General features: G+C 35.5%; 10 protein-coding genes across 10 annotated transcripts; 4 read left to right on the top strand and 6 right to left on the bottom strand.

Annotated features, from left to right (window-relative positions):
- Positions 1 to 395: 395 nt before the first annotated feature.
- On the top strand, positions 396 to 1,415 carry SKG1 (Skg1p; the record flags this gene model as incomplete). Its single annotated transcript, XM_003673214.1, has 1 exon — positions 396 to 1,415. The coding sequence occupies one exon, from the start codon at positions 396 to 398 to the stop codon at positions 1,413 to 1,415; it is 1,020 nt and encodes a 339-aa protein (XP_003673262.1).
- A 235-nt stretch (positions 1,416 to 1,650) lies between these two features.
- Positions 1,651 to 3,912, bottom strand: BAS1 (Bas1p; the record flags this gene model as incomplete). Its single annotated transcript, XM_003673215.1, has 1 exon — positions 1,651 to 3,912. The coding sequence occupies one exon, from the start codon at positions 3,910 to 3,912 to the stop codon at positions 1,651 to 1,653; it is 2,262 nt and encodes a 753-aa protein (XP_003673263.1).
- Positions 3,913 to 4,353: 441 nt separating this feature from the next.
- PCK1 (phosphoenolpyruvate carboxykinase PCK1) lies at positions 4,354 to 6,012 on the bottom strand (the record flags this gene model as incomplete). The annotated part of the gene is made up of 1 exon (XM_003673216.1): positions 4,354 to 6,012. The coding sequence occupies one exon, from the start codon at positions 6,010 to 6,012 to the stop codon at positions 4,354 to 4,356; it is 1,659 nt and encodes a 552-aa protein (XP_003673264.1).
- Positions 6,013 to 6,450: 438 nt separating this feature from the next.
- On the bottom strand, positions 6,451 to 10,410 carry ESL2 (Esl2p; the record flags this gene model as incomplete). The annotated part of the gene is made up of 1 exon (XM_003673217.1): positions 6,451 to 10,410. One exon carries the CDS (start codon positions 10,408 to 10,410, stop codon positions 6,451 to 6,453), a length of 3,960 nt encoding a protein of 1,319 aa, XP_003673265.1.
- Positions 10,411 to 11,265: 855 nt separating this feature from the next.
- On the bottom strand, positions 11,266 to 11,609 carry PCC1 (chromatin DNA-binding EKC/KEOPS complex subunit PCC1; the record flags this gene model as incomplete). Its single annotated transcript, XM_003673218.1, has 2 exons — positions 11,266 to 11,494; positions 11,572 to 11,609. The coding sequence occupies 2 exons, from the start codon at positions 11,607 to 11,609 to the stop codon at positions 11,266 to 11,268; spliced, it is 267 nt and encodes an 88-aa protein (XP_003673266.1).
- A 136-nt stretch (positions 11,610 to 11,745) lies between these two features.
- On the top strand, positions 11,746 to 12,942 carry NCAS0A03190 (uncharacterized protein; the record flags this gene model as incomplete). Its single annotated transcript, XM_003673219.1, has 1 exon — positions 11,746 to 12,942. The coding sequence occupies one exon, from the start codon at positions 11,746 to 11,748 to the stop codon at positions 12,940 to 12,942; it is 1,197 nt and encodes a 398-aa protein (XP_003673267.1).
- Positions 12,943 to 18,829: 5,887 nt separating this feature from the next.
- RPL40B (ubiquitin-60S ribosomal protein eL40 RPL40B fusion protein) lies at positions 18,830 to 19,506 on the top strand (the record flags this gene model as incomplete). The annotated part of the gene is made up of 2 exons (XM_003673220.1): positions 18,830 to 18,837; positions 19,128 to 19,506. 2 exons carry the CDS (start codon positions 18,830 to 18,832, stop codon positions 19,504 to 19,506), a joined length of 387 nt encoding a protein of 128 aa, XP_003673268.1.
- Positions 19,507 to 20,066: 560 nt separating this feature from the next.
- On the bottom strand, positions 20,067 to 21,902 carry PTR2 (Ptr2p; the record flags this gene model as incomplete). The annotated part of the gene is made up of 1 exon (XM_003673221.1): positions 20,067 to 21,902. One exon carries the CDS (start codon positions 21,900 to 21,902, stop codon positions 20,067 to 20,069), a length of 1,836 nt encoding a protein of 611 aa, XP_003673269.1.
- A 2,350-nt stretch (positions 21,903 to 24,252) lies between these two features.
- Positions 24,253 to 25,461, top strand: SRP40 (Srp40p; the record flags this gene model as incomplete). The annotated part of the gene is made up of 1 exon (XM_003673222.1): positions 24,253 to 25,461. One exon carries the CDS (start codon positions 24,253 to 24,255, stop codon positions 25,459 to 25,461), a length of 1,209 nt encoding a protein of 402 aa, XP_003673270.1.
- Positions 25,462 to 25,720: 259 nt separating this feature from the next.
- On the bottom strand, positions 25,721 to 27,634 carry PXL1 (Pxl1p; the record flags this gene model as incomplete). Its single annotated transcript, XM_003673223.1, has 1 exon — positions 25,721 to 27,634. The coding sequence occupies one exon, from the start codon at positions 27,632 to 27,634 to the stop codon at positions 25,721 to 25,723; it is 1,914 nt and encodes a 637-aa protein (XP_003673271.1).
- Positions 27,635 to 27,667: the final 33 nt, after the last annotated feature.

Raw genomic sequence — 27,667 nt, forward strand, 5'->3', positions numbered from 1 at the left:
GGTGTAAACATTGGAACCCCGAAGCTATCAATGGAGATGAAAATGAATCAGCCGCACAAAAAAACTAAAAACGCCATTATTTCGTGAATAAAAACGCCCAGTTTTGTTCGGTTTTAATTACACTTTAAAGGCGAAGGCGGGGTAACAAAATATTTTCCACATTGTTGACTTTTTCCTATTTCCGTAACAACTGAAATCCCTCGAGAAAAATTTTGGAATACGAAGTTTGGCATCTGAAATTTCAATACTTGATCTACATGAAAACAATCGATTTTTGCACATCCAGCCTTGTAGATATATATCTCTGCGATTGGATATTTTAATATTTGGTGTCCAACAAAGCCAATACATTCGTTACAAGGAAATAATTGCGTTAATTACTTATCGCAAACTAAATGACAAGCAGTACAGTCTCTGTCGCCGTGGGCTGTGCAGTGGGTATACCGATCGGGGTAGGTTTATTAGTCGCGTTCTTTTTCTGGTGGAGATTACAAAGGAGGTTTAAGAAAGAGGAGCAGATGGACCAAGAATTAGAAAGGGCTGTTTACGATGAATCAGGGTTTGTGAGCTTTGATAATTCAGATACATTACAGGAACCACAACAAGAAGGCGCAGAATTGGATAATGATAATAACAATAACAGGAAAACCAAATATTATGTTCCTGCTTATCGTAAAAAGATAAATTCAATGACTATACGAAGTTCAACTAGACCAAATAACATGGATTCTAGTAATAATAGTAATAATCACCTGGATTCACCTCAAATTTTTGGTGAAAGTGGAGATCCTTCCACCAATTCTTTGGCCTCCTTCCAGAAATTACAAGCAGGAAAGAGACAGGTGAGCGTTTACGATCAAATGATACCTATAATACCCAGTGACGGGCAAAAGATTCCATATAGCACGATACAGCAAGAAACGCTTACAGATAGAAGTTCTTCCAATGTTGATATGGTGACTCCTCATAGTAACGATGATTTGATTAAAAATTTACAAAATCAAGACTTTGGTTCTTATCCAAGGCGTCCATCCTCCACGAATATAAGTAAATTAGGGGCCCCACAAGTTCATTTGAGTAATTATTCAAATTCATCCTTCCATACGAGGGAGTCTTCCATATCGGCAGCTATGCATCCTCAAGGAAGTGTCGAAAACATATTTGCCACTCCAAAGAATGAATCTCCCGCTAGATTTAATGACAATGCGTCACCAATCCCTAATAATAATATCAAGAACAGTAATGCAAGTAATAATAGTACCAGCACCAATACGGAGAATGGTAATTACACGTTAAAAAATAATTACGACATGGATGATACGAATATGATTGCCGAGGAAGACCAATACGAAAATGAATTCACTAATTATTCCGAAAATAGAAGAGAGTTCATTGATAGTCTAAGACCAAAATAGTCTAATTCTAACTCAACTTCTCAATCATCATTAACAAAGCATTAACGTTAAATCTTATGTTATTTCATCTTCTTTTATTTCATCATTATGCACACTTTTATTTTAAAATACCCATAGGTACGATACCAGGACCCAAAAAATTTGTAACATATAATACTTTCATTTTCTCTATAAAATTTAACTACTTGTCTTTTATGTAATGGCTTAATATGGTTACAATTCAGTTAATTTCCTGTTAACTTGGATTGGATGGGACGGCATCAATGCTTTCAGATCCCTGTTTATCATTTTTACAATCTGATTCTTCAGATGTTTCAGCTTTTTCTATCAGCGAGTTGAAAAGTTCATAGTCAGATCCCCCTATTTTATCCTTAGTGTCAGCAACATTATCACCTGGAGCAACGTTTAAATCTTCATTAATCTTAATGTCAAGATCTTCTGAGAAGTGATGTTCGTGATTGGGCATAACGTTAGGAGTGGGGACACCAGCAAGCGATCTTAAGCTTTCCCAGAAATCAAGGCCATCTTCCTCTATGGTCGAGGGGCTTCCTCTTTTGGATGATTCAGGTACTGAAGGATGAGATGATTTCCCTGGTGAAACAATATTTTCCGAATTGAAAGTGCCAGGATTGGATGTCCCACTGCTATATGCTGATGAACCAGGAGTACCCGTACGTTCATTCCGCCTTCTTTTCTTTCTTTTCCTTCTACCATCAACTGCGCCATTATTTGAACTTGGGCTTGGATTTAATAACTTGCTCAAGTCGGCATTTCTTGGCGTTTCTGATGATCCCAATTGTGGCTTCAAAGTGGGAGGTAAATAGTTGAAATGGGAAATTCTATTGGGCCCCACATCAGGTAATTCGCTCCCAGGTGTACTCTGCGATCTTGTTGAACTTGGTGTAATTCCATCATTATTATTATTGCCCATATTGGTATTATTCATAGCGGCGGTGGTGCTACCGTTCACAGCAGTCAACAGAGCTGGTGTATTGCTTGGATCTGTTGTGGTTGTTGCAGTTGTATCTCGTCCAACCATTTCACTTGTTCTCGCTTCCAGCGTTTGTTGATGATTTTGTTGAGAGTAGTACATATGTGGAGATAGTATTGGTTGTGGTGATGCTTCCAATCTAAATCCAGGATAACTGGGGCTCTTTGATAAAAATCCGGTTTCCATTTGATCATACGATATTCGGTTATCAAACGAGGCATGAGATGTAGGACCTGAATTTCCAAAAGCTAGGGAACCTGTTTGTTGTAAATTTGGATATGATTTATTTCCCTTGATTGTGTTAATGTTATTTGTTGGGTCCATTTGTGACCCATAATGATTATGAATATGTTGATGAATGGAAATTTTTAATGAATATTTTTTAGCCTGCTCAATTAATTCTTTAACTAATTCAGAATTATCAATTGAACCATTTGATATGGATAAACCTTGACCGTCCTTAAGAGTAAATTTCCACTGCATTTCTGTGTTGGTATTTAGTTCACTTTTAGGTGAATATTGATTTACATGAGTTTCTGAGTTTTCTTCAACACGATTATTCTCAAAATCCTTTTCCACTGTTTCTGCCAAAGTTGCTAGGGCATCAGTAGACGTTGTTATTGGAGTTCTACTACTGCTTGTATGATGTTGGTTAATATTATCAAATCTTCCCTGTGTTGACGCCAGATCGGTGATTGGCGGCAGTTTCTTAATGTCAAATAATGTAGATTGTCCATGCTCATTCTTAACTTTGTCGGGGTCCTCCTTTTTCGAATTCTGACCTCCTGCAATGTGAGATAGATCAATATCTTTATTTTCCTTCACTGCTTCTGTAATTTCCGGTAATGCTTGACCACGTACGACTAGAGTGATAATTTTTCTCCATCTGTTTCTACAAGTTAAACTTGGTCTAAATTCCATTTCTGATGAAATCTTTCTCCATTTAGTACCATATTTCTTCACTTTGCTTATTAATGCTAAATCCTCCTCTATGGTCCACTCTCTCAATCTTCCCTTACTACTAGGTCCCAAGACTTCAATGTATCTCTTTGCACATTGATCTTCCGTTCTCCCGGCTATATGCATAGATATACTAAGCCAATGTGGACCATGTTTCTCATAAGCCTTTGTAAGTAATTGATCTTCCTCCGGTGTCCATTTACCCTTCTTTAAATTTGGATCCAATGAACCAGTCCATCTTTTCTTCAAATCCTTTGCCGTTCTTAAATTATTACAAAATTTCAACAGTAGGGAATCCCAAGAAATCTTCCTTGCTATCTCACATGACTCTTGAATGGTAGTAATGTCCGCTATACCGTTGGGATGATTCAATTTTATAATTTCATCATTGACTAGTTCTTTCAAGGCATCATCTTCCTCTTTAGACCATGAATTTCTACCGGACTTTCTATGGATTTGATAACCAAGGGATTCTGTTATATCTAACAGATCAAAAGTTTTAGTTTTCTTGTTAAGCTTTTTCTTTAGTTTGATGTCATCGGCCATTTGTGTTGTTGAGAGTTTTTGTTCCACCAAATTAAGTAAGTAACTATTCTTCCTCTCTCTTTTTAAAGAACTTGTTATTATGATGAACCTATACGGTCAGCTAAGTCTTGGTGGAAAAAAATAAATGTAGCCAGCCAATGACTAACCTAGTTATGTCCATCTTCTATTTTACAGATAAATATTTTTTTTGGCCATCTCGAACAAATTGAAACTGAAATTTTTTGAAATTTGAAAACCGCGATATCATCTCGCACGTGCAATAAAATAGAAACATCGAATTATCATTCAGTTTATTTTAATTATAATAAATATTTACGTAAAATTAAAAGAATATGTACTACTTAAGTTATAGGGAATATGTTTATTAATTGTGTGTTATTGTTATCGATAATGAGTTCATGAAATAGAACGTTTGCATGTGGAAATGTATAGTCAATAAAACTATATTTGTGGACCAGCAGCTAAGACATCTGGAGTAGCCCTATCTTGATAAGTCTTAAAGTTTTCAACGAATAATGAACCCAATTTGCTAACAGCGGTACTGTACTTAGCTTCACCTTCAGACCAGTTCTTTGCTGGGTTTAATATTTCCTTTGGAACACCATTAACAGCAGTTGGAACACTCAAGTTGAAGATTGGTAAAGTTTCATAAGATTGCTTTGCTAAAGATCCGTCATGAATGGAATCCAAGATGGCTCTTGTGTACTTCAATGGACAACGTTTACCACCATTAACGTAAGAAGAACCAGTCCAACCAGTGTTAATTAACCAAGCATCAGCAGAATGATGTGAAATCTTTTCAGCTAACATTGTTGCGTATCTGATTGGATGCAAAGCCAAGAATGGTTGACCAAAACATGAAGAGAAAGTAGATTCTGGTTCAGTGACACCTTCTTCTGTACCAGCCATCTTTGAAGTATAACCAGAAATGAAATGGTACATAACTTGTTCTGGAGTCAATTTGGAAACTGGTGGTAAGACACCAGAAGCATCACAAGTCAATAGGATAATATTTTTGGGATGAGAATCAGCTAAACATGGAATCTTGGCACTTGGAATGTATTCAATTGGGTAAGCACATCTTGTATTTTCAGTGATGGAAGTATCATCATAATCGACAACACGAGTATTCTTATCATAAATGACATTTTCCAAGATGGAACCGTATTTAATGGCATTAAAGATTTCAGGTTCCTTTTCAGCAGATAAATTAATACATTTAGCGTAACAACCACCTTCAATGTTAAAGACCCCGGTATCGGACCAACAATGTTCGTCATCACCGATTAATAATCTATGTGGATCAGCAGAAAGGGTTGTCTTACCAGTACCACTTAAACCAAAGAATAAAGTAACGTCACCATTTTGAATACCTTGATTAGCTGAAGAATGCAAAGTTAAAATATTATGATAAACTGGCATTAAGTAAAACATGACGGTAAAGATCCCCTTTTTCATTTCACCAGCATATTCAGTACCAAGAATAATCATTTCCATGGCTTTAAAATTAATTTCAATGGTAGTCTTTGAGGACATATCTTGAGTATTCTTATTAGCAGGGAATTGACCAGCATTCCAAATGGTGAAATCAGGTTCACCAAAAGTGGCTAATTCTTCTTGAGTTGGTCTAATTAACATATTTGTCATAAAGATGGCATGGTAAGCTCTTGCACACACGACACGAACTTTAATTCTATATTTTGGATCCCAACCTGCGAATGCATCCACGATGTATAAATGATCTCTTGTTCTTAAATAATCAGCGGCTCTTTCTCTATTGATGGTCCAAGTCTTTTCAGAACATGGTTTGTTAACGGGACCCCACCAAACGTTATCCTTTGATGTTTCCTCCTCCACGATACGTTTATCACGTGGAGATCTACCAGTCTTGCTACCGGAATAAGCAATCAATGCACCAGAAGAGGCGATGACGGTCTTACGTTCATGTAGAGCATCTTCGTAAAGAACAGCAGCTGGTGCGTTACGTCTAATGGTAGTGACGTCTTCGCTAAGACCTAGTTCCTTTCTAATGCTTTGCTCGACGATTTGCGAGTCTGAGATGTCGATTGGTTTCGACGATGAGACTTTAATTGGGGACATGTTGTTAGTTGATGATGTTTAGTTATCGGAATGATTGACTGACTGACTAAAGTAAAGTAAATATGAGTTAGGAAAGAGTAACTAGATATAGAGTGATACTGTGGAAACTGGATGGCCTTATATAGTTTACACAATACCGATGGATGGATCCTACCAGTTCCGCGAAGAGTGCTCCCGTGTTCCGATCTGTTCCTGTTGGCTCACACGATTTGTGATGGAATAATACTGTTTTCGCGTTGTATATTATGTTGGAGTGGGATGAAATGGTCTCTTTTGTGTCAATTTGCCATTTGCTCATATTTAATAGCCTCACCCACGGAGTTTTGGGGCAGCCCGGACCAACGGAGGGCCGCCTTCCCCGATATCGGCCCTTCCGGCCGGACCAACGGACCCAATGACAATAAACTAAAGAGAACTATTGTATTATTATGCTTCTACTTAGTTGGTACAAACTCCTTCATCGATCCCCATCATCGAACACACGGAAAACACAACTTGTGTCCCAAACGTGGATATCCCCTTCAATTGCGCCTTCATTCGCATGCTGTCGTCGTCCGTGATCAGCACCACGTATTTGAACAGGTTGCTCTTCTCTTCCTCTTCCGCAGATACTGTCGTTGTGGTGGCATCTATCTCCCCCCAGTTGCTGGTACCTTCCATGTTCTCCACCGTCTTGCTCTTGACGAACTTCTCCTGCGCCTTCATCACTGCCTCGATGACAAACTCATCCACATGCGACCGCCAAGTGATCTGTTCTTCAAACTCCAAGTGTTCTTCAATGTCCGTTGCTACATTCCCCGTAAATCTTAATGGTAACAAATTCCCATCACTGTATAATTGTCTCATCGTGATTATAGCCCTCGTGGAGGCTTCTACTACATTCGCATCCTTAGATTTCCTTAAGAATCTTAATTCTTGGAATGTAGTCAGACAAACAGCAAATTTTAACACATGATTGGATGCTAATTTGTAAATATGTGCGAAATGTCTTAACCATGATGTAGCATCAAATACAAAATAAGTCTTGTATCTATTGAATGGTTCAGTGGATGTTGATGATAATAATGTGGATTTATCTCTGAATTCAGGTCTCTTCAATTGGCGGAATGATAATTCATCAATGCTTAATGTTCCTGTGAAAAGATCAGTCATCTCATCAGTAGCGTTCGTATTGTTGTTGTTGTTTTGGGCCAAGATTAATTGATCGTAATCCATTGGCCATGCAGTATAGATGGATCCACTACTGAATTCACCATTCTTATCAAATGATCGACTATTAGGTTCTAATTTCTTGTATCCCGTATAATCAAAAATATCTTCATTTGCAATCATACTCTTTAATGGTGGTATTTCAAAATTTAAATTCGTCTCATGAATGGGTTCCTTGATATCCACAAATTCAGTAATTCTATTAATTATTGTATTCGTGTAAATTTCCAATTCATCACCTAAATTCGCATCCACATAATCAGCATTGGAACCAGCCCATTTAAATGAAAACATCTTCAAGATATTATCCATGGGGACATTATTATTTCGATATTCTGTCCCCGCATTATAACTGACTTTTAAACCTAATGAATCAAAATTTTCAGCAATTCCCTTAAATAAGAAAATTATTCTTAACGTTCTCTTCCAAAAATTTTCTCCCGTTTCATCTTCAAGAACATATCCAATACCATCAATGGGGAAATCTAAAAACATATGATCTTTAATACCTAAATTTTCAAAACTATCAGCATCCATACCATTCTTATTACTAATAGTATCAAACCATAATGTACCCCAACATTTCCAAACCTCAGGTAAATCTTCATTTTCATTGAAATGTTGTAAAAGGTCTGCAAATCCCATCGTGGAATATTTATTACAAAGATCCAATATGAAAACATTCATATCCTTTTGCTTTGTATCATTCACCGCAGAAGGTGTAGGTAACCCAATATTATCTAATGTGTATCTTAGTAACACATTAAGGAAATTAATAATATCATTCCAGGGGAAAATCGTCTTTAATATTCCAATCCAAAATATTTTACTATCTTCATGAGTTAAACCTTCTCTCTTTAACAAAATGGATATTATGAAATAACACCATGGTAATAAATGAGGTAATGCAATTAATAATGGACCATGTAAGAATTTCTTTAATACAATCATGCTACATTTCAGAGAGATTAGATTGATATGATTTAATGATGCCATCCATATCTCAAGGGAATTCGGAATAAAATAATCAAATCTTAATTGTTCAATGTTTTGAAAGAATTCTTCACTGGTGACTTGATTCATTACATTATCACTAAACAAATTATTAATGTCATCTTCACCCATTTCTGAATTATCTATCGACATCATAGATCCATCTCCAGCAGTACTAGCGTTATTATTGTTGTTGCTGTTGCTATTTGATTTAGATTTCTTTTTCTCCTTTTTATCCTTTCTCTCTTTCAAATATTTAGGTAATTCAAATAATAGTGCAAATGGATTTTTCGGATCACCAAATCCTACTAATTGTAAGATATGAGATTCTGCAAATGCAGGTGCATGTCTGAAAAAATATTTTAATTGCTCAGGGTTTTGAATAAACATATCTCTTGATCTAAACATATCTATTGTTCGGGTATTATTATTCATTGTGTTAATGCTAATTGTTTCGGATGTACTTGGTATTGTTACTTCTAGAATCCCAAATTTTTCTTGAAAATATAATAATACCACTTGTTGTAATTCTGAATTTTCCAAAAAAGTGGGGAGTAACATAACTTCACTGTGTTTTAAATATTCAATTAATTGTAAATTCCTATTATTACCATTATTTCTCTCCACAAATGCACGTTGATAGATGTTGTCAATGACTAATTGCATATATTGTTGAGATGGAGTAAAAGTTTCTTGACAAAATACACTTTTTCCTAAATTGACAAAAGCTTCTAAAGTATTTTGTTGTACGGTAGACATGTGATAATATAATTTCCCATGGTTATAAGTAAATTTCATGGCTTCCATATACCATTCCTCTGCACTCAATTTCCAATCTATGAACCCCGATGGGTATAATGCAATCGCCATTCTTGATAAATCTCCAAGACGTTGTAACCAAGGAATGGAATATTTTGTAGGGATATCAGCTAACATGGTTGATAATGAAATGAAGACATGAGTTATGAATTGACAACAAACTTCAGGATCCATAAAATTCGAGAAATTTTTCAATACATCCAAAAATGTAATAGTACCATAAACCCATAACCTTCTTTCAATTCTATAAATTTCTATAATTTCTTCACCAATATGTAAGTCTTGTTGAGATTGTGAAGATAATAATGCAGTAGTGATAAAAGTGACATAATTGTTTATCAAATCAATATTCACTTTATAGATTGTCCATAAATTTTTCAAATCTGTAGTTTGAGAAGTCGTTAATTGTGAACAACGTTCTTGAAGTTCAATTTCTTGTTTAACAATAACTTTATAAATATCCTGCAATTTTCTAACTAAAGCCTCACCTGTCTTTTTGGAAGATGAAGATGTTGACGATGATGAATTATTGTTATTATTATTATTGTTATTATTATTGTTCCTGTCCCTATTGGTGTTATTAATATTATTGTTGGTATCTTGTTCGTTATTGTTATTGGTGTTTTTGTAATTTTCACTTTCTTGATTTTCACCATTTTTATGCTCATTATTTGGAATGATGGCACTCTGATCGTCAATATTATTCGAATTGGAATTTATTGGAATCTCTGTGGAATAATTCATGGTTCTTGACATTGGCTGAGGTAAAGTTAACTGTTCAATAGCTGGAACATCATTGTTTTCTCTCGGTATTGAAGATGCATTCATGCTATTAAACCTCAGATTATTATTACTATTATTATTATTGTTAATGTTAATGTTATTATTATTGGTCAGTAGTGCAGGCGATCTTTCATAATTATTTGAGAATGAATTTGCAGGTAAATAAAAGGGAGATGCAGGAACTTCTGAAACTACATATGACATTGGTTGTGGTGTTGAGTTCATTTGTTTCTTAATTAGACTAGGTCTCCTTGATAAAGTTCCCTTTGATGGAGTTTGTTGTTGACATATTATGCTATTGTTGCCCGTTGTTGCGGTCCCATATTCCATATTGTCTATATATTTCAAAGATACTTCTTCAGGTTTTGCTATTCGTCTCTTGACAGCGGGGTTGTTTTTTGCATTCGAGTATGAGTTGGAACTATGTCTCTTTTGACGTATGTTCTCCTGTATAAAAGCATTATTGCTTTCATTATTTGTATTATTATTAGAATCCATTCCCAATTGAATTATAGGATTGGGAGATGGTAAATTTGATTCTGAGTTGGGGTTATTGGACAATTGAATGAAATTGTGTGTTGCTAACTGTGGCATTTTGAATATAGCGAGACAAGCCAGTCAGTATATAAAGTGATGCAATGCAAAGGGTTAATCAATATTGAACCAGTTCAGACTTCTGAGGTTAATCAAATACTCTCTTGAATATAAGAATATAAAAACGTAGATCAGAACAGAGAAAAAAAAATAATTGAGCGTATGGTAGCAAAGTGATGAGCTTTCTCTTTCTCCTTCTGAAGTACTGGTATATAAGATGTGATTTATATACTAACTATAAATTGGTAATGGAAGTTGAAGAGTAAGGGTCCTTTACACGTTGTCGTGAATGTATTAAGGCAGACATGCTCCTGAGTGAGTGTTGATACAAAATTCTCTCTCGCTGATTTCGAAATTTCAAACAGGGAGTTTCGTTACCCCGCCAACAAATTTATATCGTTTTCTACGGTTTGATTAGGGCTACATTGTTTTTAGCCCTAGGGTTGTGTGCCTGAATAACAGCGAAGTAATAGATAAACTGCTTATGTAATGATTTGAACTATGTATTGTGTTGTATTGTATCGACAGCTTTTACTTGAAAAGAAAGAAAATGGTACATACATGTTAGAGAGTTATTTTTCTTTCAGTAAGCATGAAATTTTTAGACAGGTAACGTAGATTCTTATAAACAGAGATTTCATACAGTATACACTCCTGATCTGTTGAACCAAGAATATATTCCATTATGATATGCTAGAGCCAAATATTATTTCAATAACGGTCTCTACTTACTAAAATTCTTTCTAAAGAGCGGATATTCGATCATCCATAAACTGTAAAGAAAGCGAAAATACAATTTTGTTTTATTTATTGAATACATAATTTGTAATTTGTTTTTATTTATCCCATTGAAACCTAATCCAGCTCATCTATCGTTTCAATTATTGTCTTGATGCTATCGATAACACTACTTACACCCACCCGAAGTACTCGATCATCAATACCTCTGAAATGAACAGCAAGTATATTATCTTGAGACAAATATTCAACTTGGAAATCTTGAGGTTTCAAAATTGGATCTGGTACTAACACCTTAGCGGCAATTTGGGCTTGTCTGGAAGTGGTGAACGGTATCTCTAAATTTCTAATCAATCAGTTAATTTCGTTAGTAAACACTCATTATAGTTCCCGCCTCATCTATATCGTAACTGCAACACATACAACACATAATCTAATGACATTTCTCTTCCATTCTTCATTCTCTAACTACCTGTCTCTTTATTCTCTTCCAGTTGTTCTCTCCAGTTGTATCGTGAAATATAATTCTTGAAAAATATATCAAATTCTGAGAAATTCACAAAGCCACACGATGTCTCCCCATTATGATAGGCTAACATGTCAAAATCCATAAAACAGTATCTACTCACAATAGATCATGATCATTATTATGTGGAAACAGTATTAGAAGGGTCAGCGTACAAATCATTTAATCTACTTATCGAAGATTCAACTCCGCTTTCTGTTGATAGGAAGCTGCAATTTGTCCCACTCAAGGACACAGCGCAACTGATTGTCATTGATTCCATTCATTCAGGTGGTGGTAGAACTTCAGATAATGACTTCTATCGTAATGTCATGGAACCAATCTTTATTAAACTGAATCTGACACATTTGCTCGTTAAGACTACATCGAAAGATTCTGTTGAAAACTTTGCCTCCAAATTAGATCTTACCAAGCATTATGAAATATTCTTCCTGTCAGGTGACACTACTATTTCAGAGTTTATTAATGGTTTACCCAAACAGTCTCTCGACGTCAATGATGCCAAAAATTCCTTGTCAATTTTGCCATTCCCCTTTGGAACAGGGAACGCATTAGCAAATTCATTGGGATTAACGTGTCCCACAACCATTTTCAGTAATTACCTAACAAGTAACTACTCAATTAACAATTTTCCCTTGTATAAAGCTATTTTCCCCAATGGAAATGAGATAGTCTTCTTTGTCATCTTATCATTGGGATTCCATGCAAACTTGTTACATTGTTGTGAGGCCCCACACTATAAAAAGTTGGGTGTGGAGAGGTTTAGGATCGCAAGTGAAGATATACTTGCAAATTATGATTTGGATTTGAATATCTCCATCGAGTCTCCTCGGGGATTATCGCCAATTGTTCCTAGTAGAGAATATTCCTATTTTGTTGTAGTTAACACTCCCAAATTGGAAGCAAAATACATACCATCTCCTCAATCGAATCCATTGAGATCACAATTACACATCATAGCTTATTCAAGCTCACTACCAAAAGATGAATTAATGGCAAGGATCTTGAAAGGTTATGAGAATAATATTGGAGACGTAGTGAATAATACAGGCGTGACATATTTGCCCATTGAAGATAATTTCATTATAAAACTAAATTATTCTCAAGAGTATTCACCATCGTCTAAGTTCCAGTTATGTTGCGATGGTTTGTTGTTCAATCTGAACGACTTTATACATAAGAATGATAATGGTCCCTGTAAGAATAACGAAATTTTAATTGAATTTCTCTCCACATATTCTCCTTTCCAATTATCTCTGATGTCCTGATCGGACTGTACAGAATACTAATTAGTAAACAAATCAATATATTTGGGTGTATATATAATACAAATCAATAAATTATACATTTCAAAGTTGAGTTTCTCAACAATATCAGTTTTCGGGTTCAGTTTTACTCTTCTTCTTCGGCGTCTCAGCATCTAATTTCTCCTCTTCAGTATCTTCTTGAGCAGGGCGCTTTGAGGATGGTGTGGCTAATCCTTCAGATGATACAGGTAACTCTGATTCTGTGTTAGTCTCAGATGTAGATTGTCGGGAAATAGTTGAAACTGACATATTTGGCTCAGAGGGTTCCCTCAAGAGGAAAGCGGGTTGTGTGACAGCAGGTATGTTTGCATCGTTTTTGGTTTGTTGGAATGGTGACGTGAAAGGATTGCTGCTATCAGAGCCATTTTGTAGTGAGGATGGCGCTCGACTTTGATTCAATGCCAAGGTTGTACCACCAGTAGAAAGTAGTGGATTTGCAATCTGGATCTTCGATAGCTGAGGTTTTGAAAGCGTTTCCTCTTGTTTAGAGGGAACATTATTTTCATCTGATGGTGTCTTGAGAAGAACCTCCACGTCATTTTTATTCTCATTTGCGGCATTCGAGCCTTGCAATTGGGATTCTAATTTCGATATTTTTTTTTCTAAGAAAGTTGTCTTCATCATGGCTTGTTGTTTCCCTTCTTCGAATGCCTTGGCTTTAGCATTTTTCAATTCTTGGTCTATGTTTCTTTCGAGTTCCTTCTTGATGTCATTCTTTAAATCTTCGATAAATGTCTTATTCTCCTCCGAAGAAAGCAATTCTTTCGCTCTTTGATTGACTTTTTCATCGTATTCTTTTTCCAATTCATTCTTTTTCTTCTGAATAACACTGTTAATCTTCTCTTCAGTAGGTAATCTTATTCTTCTCTTTAAATTCTCTTCCGCCTGCTCAATTCTTTTCAAGACAATTTCCTCGTATTCTTTCTCCCATTGTTCCCTTTGTGCTGAAATATCTTGAAGAGGCGTCACGTTTTTGTTCTGGGTGTCTGTAGCTTGAGCTTCAATTCTCTTTACTTCCTCAGCTAACTTCTCCTTAAACTCAGTAGTTTGGTCTTGGACAAACTTAATCTTCTCCTCTTCAAATGATTTTTTCATTTCTTCAACAACATTAGAAAGGTCAGGTTGACCAGTTACCGTCGCTTCATTATTCTTGCTTTCTTTCAAGTGGGTCAATTCATTATTAAGCGAGTCAATTACGTCATTCAAGTGAGAAGAGATTTCGTCAGATGATTTGACAGACGCATTGAATTTATTCTCAAATTCCTTCGAACTTAGTAAAGCTTCTTCTAATTGTGATCTTAAGGCTGTCACGTCCTCTGACTGCTTATTCATTTGCCTGAATTTTTCTTCGGTATTTTGAATATTCCCACGTTCAGTCTCTAATAACGATTGAATATGGGCATTTTCATCCTCTAGTTGCTTTATTTGATCAATGAGTGTCTGTTGCGTTGCCTTCGAAGAATTCAATCTTTCATGCGCTTGCTTCTTAATTCTATTAAATCTATCATTTAGTTCTTCATTTTCTTTTTTCTTGTCAGCTAGATTCTGTTTCAAAGTAGCAATTTCAGCCTCCAGTTTCTCATGTTCAACCGGGTCGATCTTTTTATGCTTTGTCAAAATATCTTGAGAACGTTGTTTCCAACGATTACACTCCTCCTTATATGCGTTCAATTGTTGTTCATTCTCTTTAATCACCTCTTTCAGTCTGTTCTGCTCGGCTTCTAATGGTAAAACTTTTTCTCTTAATGTTTCAAGGTCTTCCTGAAGTTGTTTTGCTTTCTCACGTGAATCATTTGCTTCATTTCGAAGTGTAATATTACTTTCTCTTAATAGGTTTAATTGGTTCAATTGGTTCATGATATTATCATGCTCTTCGACAGATATCTTAGTATTTTCATATTGCTGGCGAATTTCCGTTAATTTAGCTCTGGTATTTGTTAATTCAGTATTTACGCTCGATAACTTTAGGCGCAAAGCCTTTCCTTCTTCTTCTGTGACAGATAATCTCGTTTGCAGAATATCTCTATCAGAACGTAAACTTAAAACAAGGTCTTCATTCGGTGTAGCCGAACTCTGCTGGTTGTACGAATTCTCACTTTTAGATAGTAGATCAACCTGATCAAATAATAATTTATTCTGTGACGAGAGATCTTCTATACGTTTCTTCAAAGCGTGAATTTGGTCCTCATAACTTTTCCTTTGCTCCTCCCATAATTTTTCATTTTTTCGAAGAAGTTCCTCATTTGTAGTAGCATTGGCCTGCATCGAATCCATTTTCTTTCTGTACGTGTGAGCGTCTTCCCTCAATTGGCTGATGGTCTTTGCAAGTTCTGCATGCTTCTGTAATTCTTGTTCATAATTATTTTGTGCAATATTGGCATATGATGCTTGTTGTTCAAGGTCATTCTGGAGTGTAGAAAGTTTTAACTCATATTGGTTAGATACTTCTTCAATATTGTGATTTTGGGCTAGTAATTCATTAAGCTTCTTGGAAATTTCACTCTTTTCTTCTAAATGTGCTTTATTTTGATGATCCAATTCATTATTCAAATCAGTAATTTGTTCACTTAAAATTGATTTAGTATCCAACAATTCATCTCTGTCTTTTTGTAACGTTTCTATCTTACGAATGAATTCCTTCTTCGTCTCCTCAACTGTGTTTTGATAATTCTCTAAAAACTCTTCTTTCTCTGACGCAGATTGTTTATACTGATCGAGTTCGGCATAAGCTTCAGATAGATTAATTTTCGACTTTTCCAATTCGTTTTGAAGAGTCTCCATCTTTGTTCCAACATTATCACTATTGTTTAAAACTTTGTAAGCAGTAACACGACTTTCACTAGCTTGGAGATCTTTTTGAAGTTTCTTAATTTCATAATTTAACTCCCCAATCTCGTTTGTCTTCTCCAGTAACTCGTCTTGGTAGGCATCACGTTTTTCTTTTATTGCGTCAATTTTGTTTTGATACCATTCTATTTCAGATAGTCTGTTACTTTCTAATTCTTTGATTTCCCTATCCTTGTTCTTAAGCTTTTCTGATATATCGTATAGTTCTCTTTCAACTGTATCCAGTCGGGTTTGTGAGTCAAGTTTTGTACTGTTGAAAATCTGCTCTCTTTCAGTTTGTAAAGACTGTAGTTGTGATACTAACTCTTTCAATTCATTCCTCTCTTTTGATACAATAGTAATGTCATCCTTCAATGATTTTTCATTAGTTTTCGATATATTGAGTTGACTCTGAATATAGTTCAATTCATTTTGGCTATTTGATAGCGCAACCTTACAACTGACGTATTCTTTCAACGTCTCTTGTGTTCGTTGGTCTTGTTTCAATGTGATGTCTTGCAGTATTTCTAGTCTTTTTTGCAATTGTTCATTTTCTACTTTAGACAAGGAAAGTGAATTTTGTATCAGCTTCAATCTTTGCTCAGCTAGTTCTCTGGAGGCTCTTTCATTTTGACATTCTTTAACTGTTTGAGAATGATTTCTTCTGATGTCATCGATTTCATTATTTAGTGAGGCAAACGTTTTGTTTGATTCTTCCCTCGATGTAGCTAAACGAGTTTCCAATTCTTTGATTAAATCGGTATTCTCTTCATTTAGTCTTAGATGTTCGGTTTCAACTTTTGTATCTGGTTTTGGTAACGATTTGTAGCAATCCAATTCATCATTTAGCGTTTTTATCTTATCCTCTAGTTTTGTGTTATATGATTGCAAAGAAATTATTGCCTCTTTTGCTTCATCAATTGCTTGTTGCTCTACAACTTGCGAAGTTGATTGTTGATGTTCTTCTTGCAACTCCAGTTTTCTGGCAAGCTCTCTAACAGATTTTAGGAGATCTATATTTTTCTGTTGTAGTTCGACGATATTTTGGAAGGTAACTAGACGTTCCGAAATTACCTGTTGAGAATCTGAAGACTCTTCGTTAGATTCATTATCAAGGATATCTTGAATAAACCTCACTTCTTCTGCTGATAATGGCCCATTAGAATCATTCTGCACTGATGTGTGTATTAAAATATATTGTAATTGGTGGGCTAGATCATTGCGTTGTTTAGTTAAAGATTTTGTTTCCCATTTCACAGATTTGAAATTTTGGCGCAGAGCATCTAACTCGTTTGTGACTTGGTTCTTTTCTCTCCTCAAATTCTCTAACAGTAATGTTGCATCAGTTAATTCTTTTTCTAACATGTCTGTTCTTTGTTTAAATGAATTGATAGTTGGAACTTTCTTTTCTAGTTCAACAATAAAAATTTCTACTTGATTCTGCAATTTTTCTTTTTGATATCTCTCCTGAATAAGTTCCTTCTTGATTGTATCAAGGTCTTCCTGTTGCTGGTTTGATAATGTACTAGATTCTGTCTGCATTGTAATATTTCGTCTTTCTTCTAATTCCTTATTTAATTGTGTCTCGGTTTCGATTAACTTTTGCTTTAACTCTTCAACTTCCAAATTTCTTTCTTCGTCATTTTGCACAATTGGCTGTTTTGTGTTAAGAATTCTAGTATAGTCATCTTGTAATTTCTGAACCTGAGTTTGTAAGACGTCGATCATTTCTTGCTTTAGAGATAACTCTTTCTGGGATTCTTCCTTCTCAGTATTATATAGATTAGTTAATTCCTGAACCTTGGAAGATTTTTCGTGCAGATTTGATGATACAATTCTATTTTCCTTTTTCAAGGCATCATTTTCAGATTTTATTATTGAACAATTGTTTTCTAGCGTCGATATCTTTTTCCTTAAAGTTTGAATTTCTGCTTGACAATTGGAGTAATATTCGGACATCTTTTTGTCTTTATTCTCCAACTCAGTTTCCAATCTTTCTTTAATTTCAGAGATTGATTTCAAATCTTGAGAGAGTTTATTCATTGTAGTCTCGGTTAGAGAGTCATTGTATTTAAGACTTTGTATCTCATCCTCTAAGTCATGGCATTTAGCTGTACTCTCACGATATTGATTGGTCAATTTCAAGGTCAGTTCCTTCTCAACCTCATTTTGTGATATTTTGCGATCTAACAATTTAATTGTATCCTGATTCTGTTTTTGTAAATTATCAAATTTCTCTTGTATTTCTTTCAATTCAGCTCTTAAATTGTCTCGAGTAGAACTCAGTTGAAAACTCTCCTTTTTCTCATCGGATAGCTCCTTTTCAATCTTCTTTTTTTCTTCAGAAGCTGAAGCATTCTGTTCAATCAGATCTTCCAATTGTGTTCTCAAGTCATTAATTCTTCCTTGAGAAGTTTTTTGTAATTCTTCCAAGGATACTTCATTTTTCAAAGATTGAGACTGCAATTCAGTAAACTGTTCCACTTTTGTCTTTAAATTACTTAAAATGGAAGTCTCAATGGCATTAAGTTGTTCAACGGGCACAGATAGAAAGGACCCAATCAAAGTCAATTCCTCCTTCGTCAAAGTGTCTGCAGCAGTTGACATCCTCTTATAGTCCACAATTGATGTCAAGTATCGATTGATTTCCTGCTTGACGTTTTATGTTTAGTGTAGTTGTTTGTCAATTTCCTTGCCACTTATCCTTTTCAGTCAATAAATAAGTCAACCTTGCCTAACCAAAACTCAAATTTCTGTGACTGTTTTCCTTTCCATCCTCACATCTTTTAAAACGTTTTTCATGTCTGGGTGTTATATTTTTTGATTCTTTTTGAAAAAGTATTCTGAATTTTATTTCGGGAATCTCGTTTCCGTGCATCCATTGGCAAGTTTCCAAAGGCGCTGGATCCAATACGGAAGCCAACCTAACGATGGTAATGATAGTGAATAATAGAGATATCAAGGTAATTAGTGACGAGTAACGTCAATTAGGTTCAATTACTAAGAAATCCAGGATTCAAAGATGCAAATGTATGTTATAAGTGGTGTAAGAGTGGGGAATGAATGATTAAGAAGCAAGTTTTCAAGTGGTTGGAAGTTGTGGTAAAATTAATAGATCAATTAAAAATTCAGATTATTATGAATATTCCTGTAAATCCAAACAGATAGTGGATGTCAAAACTGAGCACCATGCTAAGTAACAGAGGTATACCATGAAACATGGCACCGATATTAATGATTCACACCCATTTTGATAAATTTTAGGAAAACCCATACTAACATAATTTTGTTAAATAAACAAACAATATTTTTTAATACAGTTTCGTCAAGACTTTGACTGGTAAGACCATCACTTTGGAAGTTGAATCTTCTGACACCATTGACAATGTCAAGTCCAAGATTCAAGATAAGGAAGGTATCCCACCTGACCAACAAAGATTAATCTTTGCTGGTAAGCAATTGGAAGACGGTAGAACTTTATCTGACTACAACATTCAAAAGGAATCCACTTTACATTTGGTTCTAAGATTGAGAGGTGGTATCATTGAACCATCTTTGAAGGTCTTAGCTTCCAAGTACAACTGTGACAAGTCTGTTTGTCGTAAATGTTACGCAAGATTGCCACCAAGAGCCACTAACTGTAGAAAGAGAAAGTGTGGTCACACCAATCAATTGCGTCCAAAGAAGAAGTTAAAATAGTTGAGTTTATCATTCATATTCTCTTTCATAACAAATATGTTTATAACTTTTAGTCTTTTATCTTTAATAGAAATTATATTAAAAATTACAAGGTAATCTTTGTATATCTGGAGGGCATATTTTTATTACAAGAAGAAGCAACCAAATAAGGTATTCCTCATCATCGGCGATATTAATTGTTGCTGAGTTAACACTGCAGAGTAAATCACTTGAAGAAAGTCAAATCAAAAACTAAAAGTTTACATTACGCAAAGTCGAGTAACTTTACACTATTTTCATCTCACTTTGAGTTTGACTACAGTTATCTTATAATTTGAGGTTATGTAAACACGAGATCGCGTATTCTTCGTATTGCGTAAGCCGACACTAATCGTTTATTCAGTTAAGCCTTTAAACCAAGTATTCATTGTAACGTTAAAACATTTTATTAGATCATCAATAAGGATGAGTAAAAGAATAGACACAAAATAACTACATAAAAGAAAAGAAATATATGAGATAAAAACATGGAAAGGAAAAATAAATGGTGAAAGAATATTCAACAAAATTGGGAGATATAATCAAATGTTCTTCTCTTCTGAAGATTCTCCAGTTCTCCTTTGAGTAAGAGACTGTGTTGAATTTAATTCCAAATCGTTAGCACCGGCTGATTCCATTTCTCTAAGATCTTCCTCATCCTCATAGTCCATGGCGTTCATTTCTTCTTCAGTGTCATTATATTTCCTGAATATGATCCAAAATATACAACCACCAATAAAACAAGCAACACCTAACCCACCAAACAACCAGGTAAACTTTGGATCAACACTAACAGGGCTCAGAGCAATCCCTAAGATTGAACCACCGGCGTTACTAAATAGGAATAAGGACATAATAAACGATTTCATTGACATAGGAGCCTTGGAGTAGGCATATTCTAAACCAGTGATGGAGGCAAGAATTTCTGAGAAGGCAATCAAAACGTAAGCAGGTACTTGCCATCCCACATGAATACGATTTGGACCACCACCGTTTAATGGGTGGTCATAATATGGACCTGCTTTGTAAATGAAACTTTGTAAAACACATGACCAGACCATAGCACCAGTTGCGAACATGAACCCAAAAAAGATTTTTGTAATTGGTTTAAATGGAGTAAATCTTCTGATAAATGGGTAGATGAACCTTTCACAAATTGGGATGAAAATAATCAATGCAAAGGAATCAATAGCCTGGAAAATATCGTTTGGTAATCCGTGCAATTCCATCATACTACCCTGAGTGACAAAAGTACTAATCATGGTACCGTAGATGACCCAATAGATGGGATAAAATAGGAAAACCTTACAAGCACTCAAAGCTCTACTACATTCATCAACAAATTTGTCAGTCCATGGATAGTTTTTTTCTGGATGATATGATGGTTTAGCAGAAGTTAAATCGAATTTGTTCTTGGAAACAATCCATAAAATCTTGAAACTCTTTTGAATAGATTTTTCACGTTTTCCTTCCTTTACATATTGGTTTCTACCACCGACTAATACAACGACAGCGATCCAGAAAAAGCAAAATGGTAACAAGAATGCAGCCCAAAAATTCTTATGCTCTTCCAATTCGGTAGTAGCAATAACAGATAAAGAACCAACGTTAACCATTAAATAGAACCACATAAAAACATTTTGTAGAGTAATATTTGGATCTTCAACAACTCTTTCTCCTGACTTCAAAGTCTTCACTCTAGGTTTCCGCTTTGGTAATTGATCGGCAATCAAGACAGAAAGATTTGCTTTAATCATACCAGTGGCGATACCAATCAAAATAATAGCAGCAATAAACCCACCTAAAGAGGTGTCCTTGGAGGCGATACTTGGAATGGATGTAATGAATAGAATGAATATACCTGCAAGATAAATACCGGTACCGACACAAATAGTATTATATTTCCCCCAGTAGGTATCAGCCATAAACCCACCAAACACAGGGGTCACATAACACCAAAATTGGAAGAAGTAGGAAAGACCTGTAGCACCACTACTGTTCAATTCTAAGACACCAGCTGGTGTATCATTAGGACCATTTTCCATATAATTCTGGAATGGAGCAGACAAACCATAATATGAGAATCTTTCAGCTAATTCCACCAGAGCAATTAGCCAACATCTTAGTGGAATTTTTCCGGAGACATGTCTTAAAGTTTCCATGTCCTCTTCTGTTGGAATTTCGTAACCTGGTTCACATTCTTCATCATGATGAATATGATAAGTTTCCAATTCATCATGTACTTCCTCACTACTCCCAGTAGTTTCCTTTAGAGTAATTTCTTGTGTCTTTTCCTGAGCTTTTTCTGAGATATCGACTGTTTCCTTTTCAGTTACGACATCGGCACCATCTTTTTCATGTTCACGATGAAAGAACATGATGGATCAGTTTTTTTTTATTTGTTTTTTTATACTAGATTAAAGTTTCTTGATGAGAGAAAGGTATAGTTGCAATAGATTATAAAGTCTTACAGGCTTGATAACTTGATTGGTTTATTATAGCAATACAAATAGAGAAACGGCTAAGCACTACCAAGGGATGATTCAAGAAGAACAATGAAAACGAAGAGATTATATATCTTTGAGAACGGCCAAGAGAGGAAGAAAATGGATAAGGAATGGTAAGTAGATCGAGAGATGATTAAGAAATTGTGAAAGATAAGAAAAGACAGGACAGGGAGAGTAATCATTCAGGGAATGGTGACAATTCCTGGATTTCCTGTGAGAAAGTTCAGCTCACGGCTTTCTGTGCTGTACATTCAATGGACCCAGAGAGGAAGACTTTTCGCAATCGAAATTTGGTGTCAGGTTGACCCCGTTGACACAATTTTTTGGTTTCCGCGCCGTGGCAAAAGTCATTTTTTGGAGTGTTTGTGCGGTGGTTTCTTCGCCAAAGTTTGTGTCACTGCTTCAAGTTCGGCATTTTTTTTTGACCGCATTTTCGAGATTCAAAATCTACTTGCCAAGACTGCGAAGAACAAATCCAGGGTATGTGACTCGCAGTATTATGTCAAGCACACCCTTCATTCTCAGCGATGACTGATTATAGCACTTAATTGCATATTGATGATGCTCTACTCCATGAACACATGATAGCTAGTATTAAGAGAGGTTGTAGAAAGGGTGTTTATGTGTAGCACAACACACGCCTCAACGGCGTACTTAGGTTATGTAATCTGAGTTTCTCGAGCGGGCCGAAATTCGGCCGAATCTGTTCTTGGCGGCTGAAAAAAGAAAATGGAATGGAAATTCCCCACCTTCCAGCGAAAAATGGTTGTATCATTTTCCTTATCATGGGACTTTACCGGTACAGGGACCGGTGTGTGGATGACTACAAAACGCAGGAAACAGGACCACACATAAGGAGGTTCGACTCGGTCGTGCGGAACAATTGAGGACAAATTGAGCTGTACGCCGTTCAACTCTGTGAAAGGTCTTCTACTTTTCCAGCAGCCTTTCCTTGCCAGTCTTGAAACTTTGTTTGACACAAATTTTACAGATAACCCTGATATCTTATCTTCTAACAAATAGAGTGGATCTTCATTAGTGCTTATCATTTGGATACTCTTTCCAGTTCAAATTGAGTTGATAGCACAACGTATGTTTGAGAGTTCAGTATTCTTTATCAGAGAGCGTTCTTCCAGTAACAAATGTAAGATGTTGTTCCAAAAGTAGCATTGGTTACTATTAATGTTTTCTTCTTTTTCCCTCGATAGCAGCATCCTGTTCTAAATAGTATCTTAGTAAAATCGACAGTTCAAGCTAGTACCAAAGTGTAAAACCTGTCATATTCAGTACCAATATGTTACATATAATAACAATTGAAAGATTTCTGTGTGTGCCCCGAAAATAATGGAAAATAAGGAAATTCTTATTTAATAGAAAAAATTTGTCCTTTTTCTAACAATTTATTGAAATATCTTGAAATTTGTTTATCTTATTGTTTGATTTCTTTTTTAAATTTCGATTTTCAATCTTAAAAAAAAAATAAATTTACATTGGTAATTTTTTAATATTATCGAATTTGGTATAAATCTTGACACAGGGAATATTCCCTCAGTAAATAGAATAGGAATAATTGTTGCAAAAAAACTTCAAATTAGAAGATCTAATATAAAATAATAACTCAACAATCTATGGAAAATTTGTATAATATATTGTAAAAACATATTTGATTTGAGTATGTTTAGCTGATTTTGTGGGAATACCTCTTAAGTCTAATTGAAAGTTATTTTTCAGTTTAAGTTAATTGTAGGGCTATTATTTTATATTCACTCTTCAAATTTGAGGTTATTTTGCTTATAATAGTCCTAGCATATTCACCTAGTGAATATTACGTTCGCAAGGCCTATAGGGAATACTTATTTTCCTTTCCTTTCCTTTATTTTAATTTTTAATGATCTTGCTTTTTAAGGCACTTCTACAATCTGTTACATTGAAACTTTATATCATACAAAATAGATGACTGTCCATGGTGTATGGGTGTTACTTCAACGTCTGAACTCTTTGAAGGAATAGGATATGACCTAAGACCCACTAGAAAGAATCTGTCAGTTTGATTTGCTCTTTTGTTCTATGGCAAATGTTTGTGTCAGAAATGGAATTGTTGTAAATTAATTGGGAAAAAGTCTGATGTCATGTTTCTCTTCAAACTAAAATGTACCATTTTTTAGCGCCCCGAGAGGATTGAATTTTTTTTTTTTAGTTTGAATAAATTTTGCAAAGCTCGATGACATTGAAGATTGAAAACTATATTACTTTATTTGTATCAAAAAATTATAGAGAAAGCCACTTAAAAGTATCATTAGAGTATTCGAATATGGCTTCCAAGAAAGTATCTTCAAAGAACGATGAGAAACCTCCTAAACTAAGCAATAAAGAGAAGGAAAAGGAAAGTGGCAGTAGCAGTAGCAGCAGCTCTTCAAGCTCTTCCAGCTCCTCCAGCTCATCGAGTTCCAGCTCTAGTTCCAGTTCCAGCTCCTCCTCTTCCTCTTCCTCATCTGAAGCTGAACCAGAAACTAAGAAGAAGACTACAAAGAAGGTAAAGAAGAGCGCAACTTTGAAGAAGTCATCTGACTCAAGTGATAGCTCCTCCTCCTCAAGTTCTAGTTCATCTAGTGATTCAGAATCCTCTAGCTCTAGTTCATCTAGTGATTCAGAATCCTCTAGCTCTAGTTCATCTAGTGAATCAGATTCATCCAGCTCCAGCTCCAACTCCTCCAGTGATTCCGATTCATCATCTAGTTCTAGCTCATCCAGTGATTCCGATTCATCATCTAGTTCTAGCTCATCCAGTGATTCCGATTCCTCATCCGGTTCCAGCTCAGACTCTGATTCGGACTCGAGTTCCAGTTCTGGTTCCAGTTCCAGCTCGGACTCAGACTCAGACTCTGATTCCAGCTCAAGTTCAAGCTCTGATTCCAGCTCAAGTTCGAGCTCTGATTCCGACTCCTCTAGCTCAAGTTCTGACTCTGACTCCAGTTCAAGCTCCGATTCCGATTCCGATTCTTCATCTGAATCTGAAAAGGAAACAGATTCCAAGAAGAGATCCAGAGAAGAAAGTGATGATGAAAAGAAAGATACCAAGAAACAAGATACTAAAGAAAACGATTCTTCCAACTCTTCTGACAATGGAACCACCTCTTCATCCGGTGAAGGGTCTAATAAGTTGGCAATTTCCGCTGGTGTTGATGAAATAAAGGAGGGACAAAGGAAACATTTTTCTAGAATTGAAAGAGAAAAAATTTCTTTTGAAGCATGGGAATTGACTGATAATACATATAAGGGTGCCGCTGGTACTTGGGGTGAAATGGCAAATGAAAAATTAGGTAAAGTGAGAGGTAAGGATTTCACTAAGAATAAGAACAAGATGAAGAGGGGTGGTTACAGAGGTGGTACTATCACTATGGAATCCGGTTCCTATAAATTTCAAGATTAATGGATTAATTGAGAAGTAGATTTCCACATCACTTGTATGGATACATTAAATGGTGACAAGATCATCCTCAGTTCCAAATGAGTTGTACATTATATAATTGAAGATAATATATAATACAATACATTATTACTGTCTTTCTATTTATTATTATTTAATATTTGCTTTTTTGTCAATGTGCTTGGAAGACAAAATTAAAAACTCTATAATGAAGTAATAAATAGAGTATGCGTTTATCTGGAAATGAATGCGTGACTGTTCCTTAATCAGTAAAATCTATCAATCTAGTTCTTCTCTTAGCGATCTTATCATTTTTAGTATCTGGCTCTATCACAAGATTATTTCCGGTCAACCCCTCTTTTAACAATTTATCGATATCGTGATTCAAACATAGAGGAAGTTCTCCATTGAAGATATAATAATCATCATATATTTGTTCATGACAAATGGCACAGTTCAAACAGTGAACATGGAATCTTTCCAATTTATCATTCTCCAAACATTTTCCCTCGATGAATTTCTTACAAATCTTACATATACTATTGTTTTCCTCATGGAAATGCTGTTGACAATAGGGAGTATCATCAAGGATATAACATGGTATGGATTTATTAAATTTGATATCACATTTCACACATCTAAAACATTCTCTATGCCATTGCCCTGATAACTCATTATCATTTTTGGAGAATATTTTCTTCCCATGAATTTCTAATCCACAATTTCTGCAGGGACCTTCCCCTGGTGGATATTTCTTCTCCTTCAATGTTTGCTCCATGGGTTCTATCCTAATCTCATCATTTCCCACAGTTAAACCTTTAGAAGGTGATTCCTCCGGTGGAAAAGTATTTATCTTTGGTGGGACAGGTGTTGGAGTTTGAGACGTATCTCTTTCTGCCAGTAATGATCGTTCAATAGTGGGTGGGAATGAATGTGATTGTAATGGAGAGGATGGAATTGGTAAACGAGTATCTGTTGTATTGAATTTATAGAACATTGGGGTGCCACCATTTGTAGATGGATCTGAGGATGATGTTGGTGATTCGTCTATTGATAAATGCTGCATTGTAGGTAATGACGGCTCGTCTTGATTAGTATTATTATTAATGTAGTTACGTGACATCAGTGGATAACCAGAGAGATATGCACTTGATTTTTTAAAATGCTGTGCTGGTCCTGTACCTAGATGGTTTTGATTTTGTTGTAAAGTATCTTCAATTTCTTCATTTCTGGAATAGGACACATCATCTAATTGTGCAATCAATTGTTCCACATGTAAATTTGTATTTGTTGTGGTAGCTGCACTAAGTATAGTACCATCATTTTTCCAAGAGGAACGATTTGATGGGATCTCTCGTTGTAATTGTTGCCATTGATTAGCTTGAAATTCATTTTTCTCAGGACTAATATAAAGAGAATTTGTCTTTTCCTCGTAAATTAAAGAATTATGATACTGCTTGGGTTCGCTAGGCTCCCTTGGGAAGGATTCATCTGATATAGGCACCGGTGAAAATAATGGTTTTTCATCTCGTTGTAAATCAATCTTTAAACTTGCATTTGGTTCCAAATTCAAACTTTCCGTGTCATCAACTTCATCTTCATGTTGTTCATTGGAATATGGTGATGAGGTTCGTGTCCCAGTTGTAGCTGAATGATGGGCAGATTCAGACATGTCGAAATCAAAAGTGGAAGATTTATCATTTTGTGTGAGCATCATGAAACTTTTTTCAATGGGGTTCATATCAGTTTCTGCAATCGTGTTATTATTATTTTGCGTATTCATCTCAATATTATTCTTCGGTAAAGATGAATGGTTTTTCCTTGTGTTGTTATTCTGATTGAGACTCAAGTTAGAACCATTCATTTGGCTTAACACGGGTGTCGACGATGAATTAACATTGGTACCTGTATTTTGCATGTATGGTCGAGTATAAGGCGAGGAATTATGAGCCAAGGGCGACTTGACGGGCGGCGTGCGATGATTAGAAGTGGAATAATATCCTGATGCATTATTGTTTGGAACAGTTTGTTTAGCGTTTCCCGGTGGCAGATTGGGTGCCATGTTGTTCTTGTTCTTAGCTGTGTCGAAGCCCGCTCTCTCGATGGCAGTCTTGTAGCGAACTCTGGGATTCAGCTTCGGGAATGGAGACCCATATATGGTATCGAAGTTCTGCATCCGGTATTGTAGTGTATTGTGCTGAGTGGTTTT

The sequence above is a fragment of the Naumovozyma castellii genome, chromosome 1 (genome assembly GCF_000237345.1).
Source record: "Naumovozyma castellii chromosome 1, complete genome".
Classification (NCBI taxonomy): domain Eukaryota; kingdom Fungi; phylum Ascomycota; class Saccharomycetes; order Saccharomycetales; family Saccharomycetaceae; genus Naumovozyma; species Naumovozyma castellii.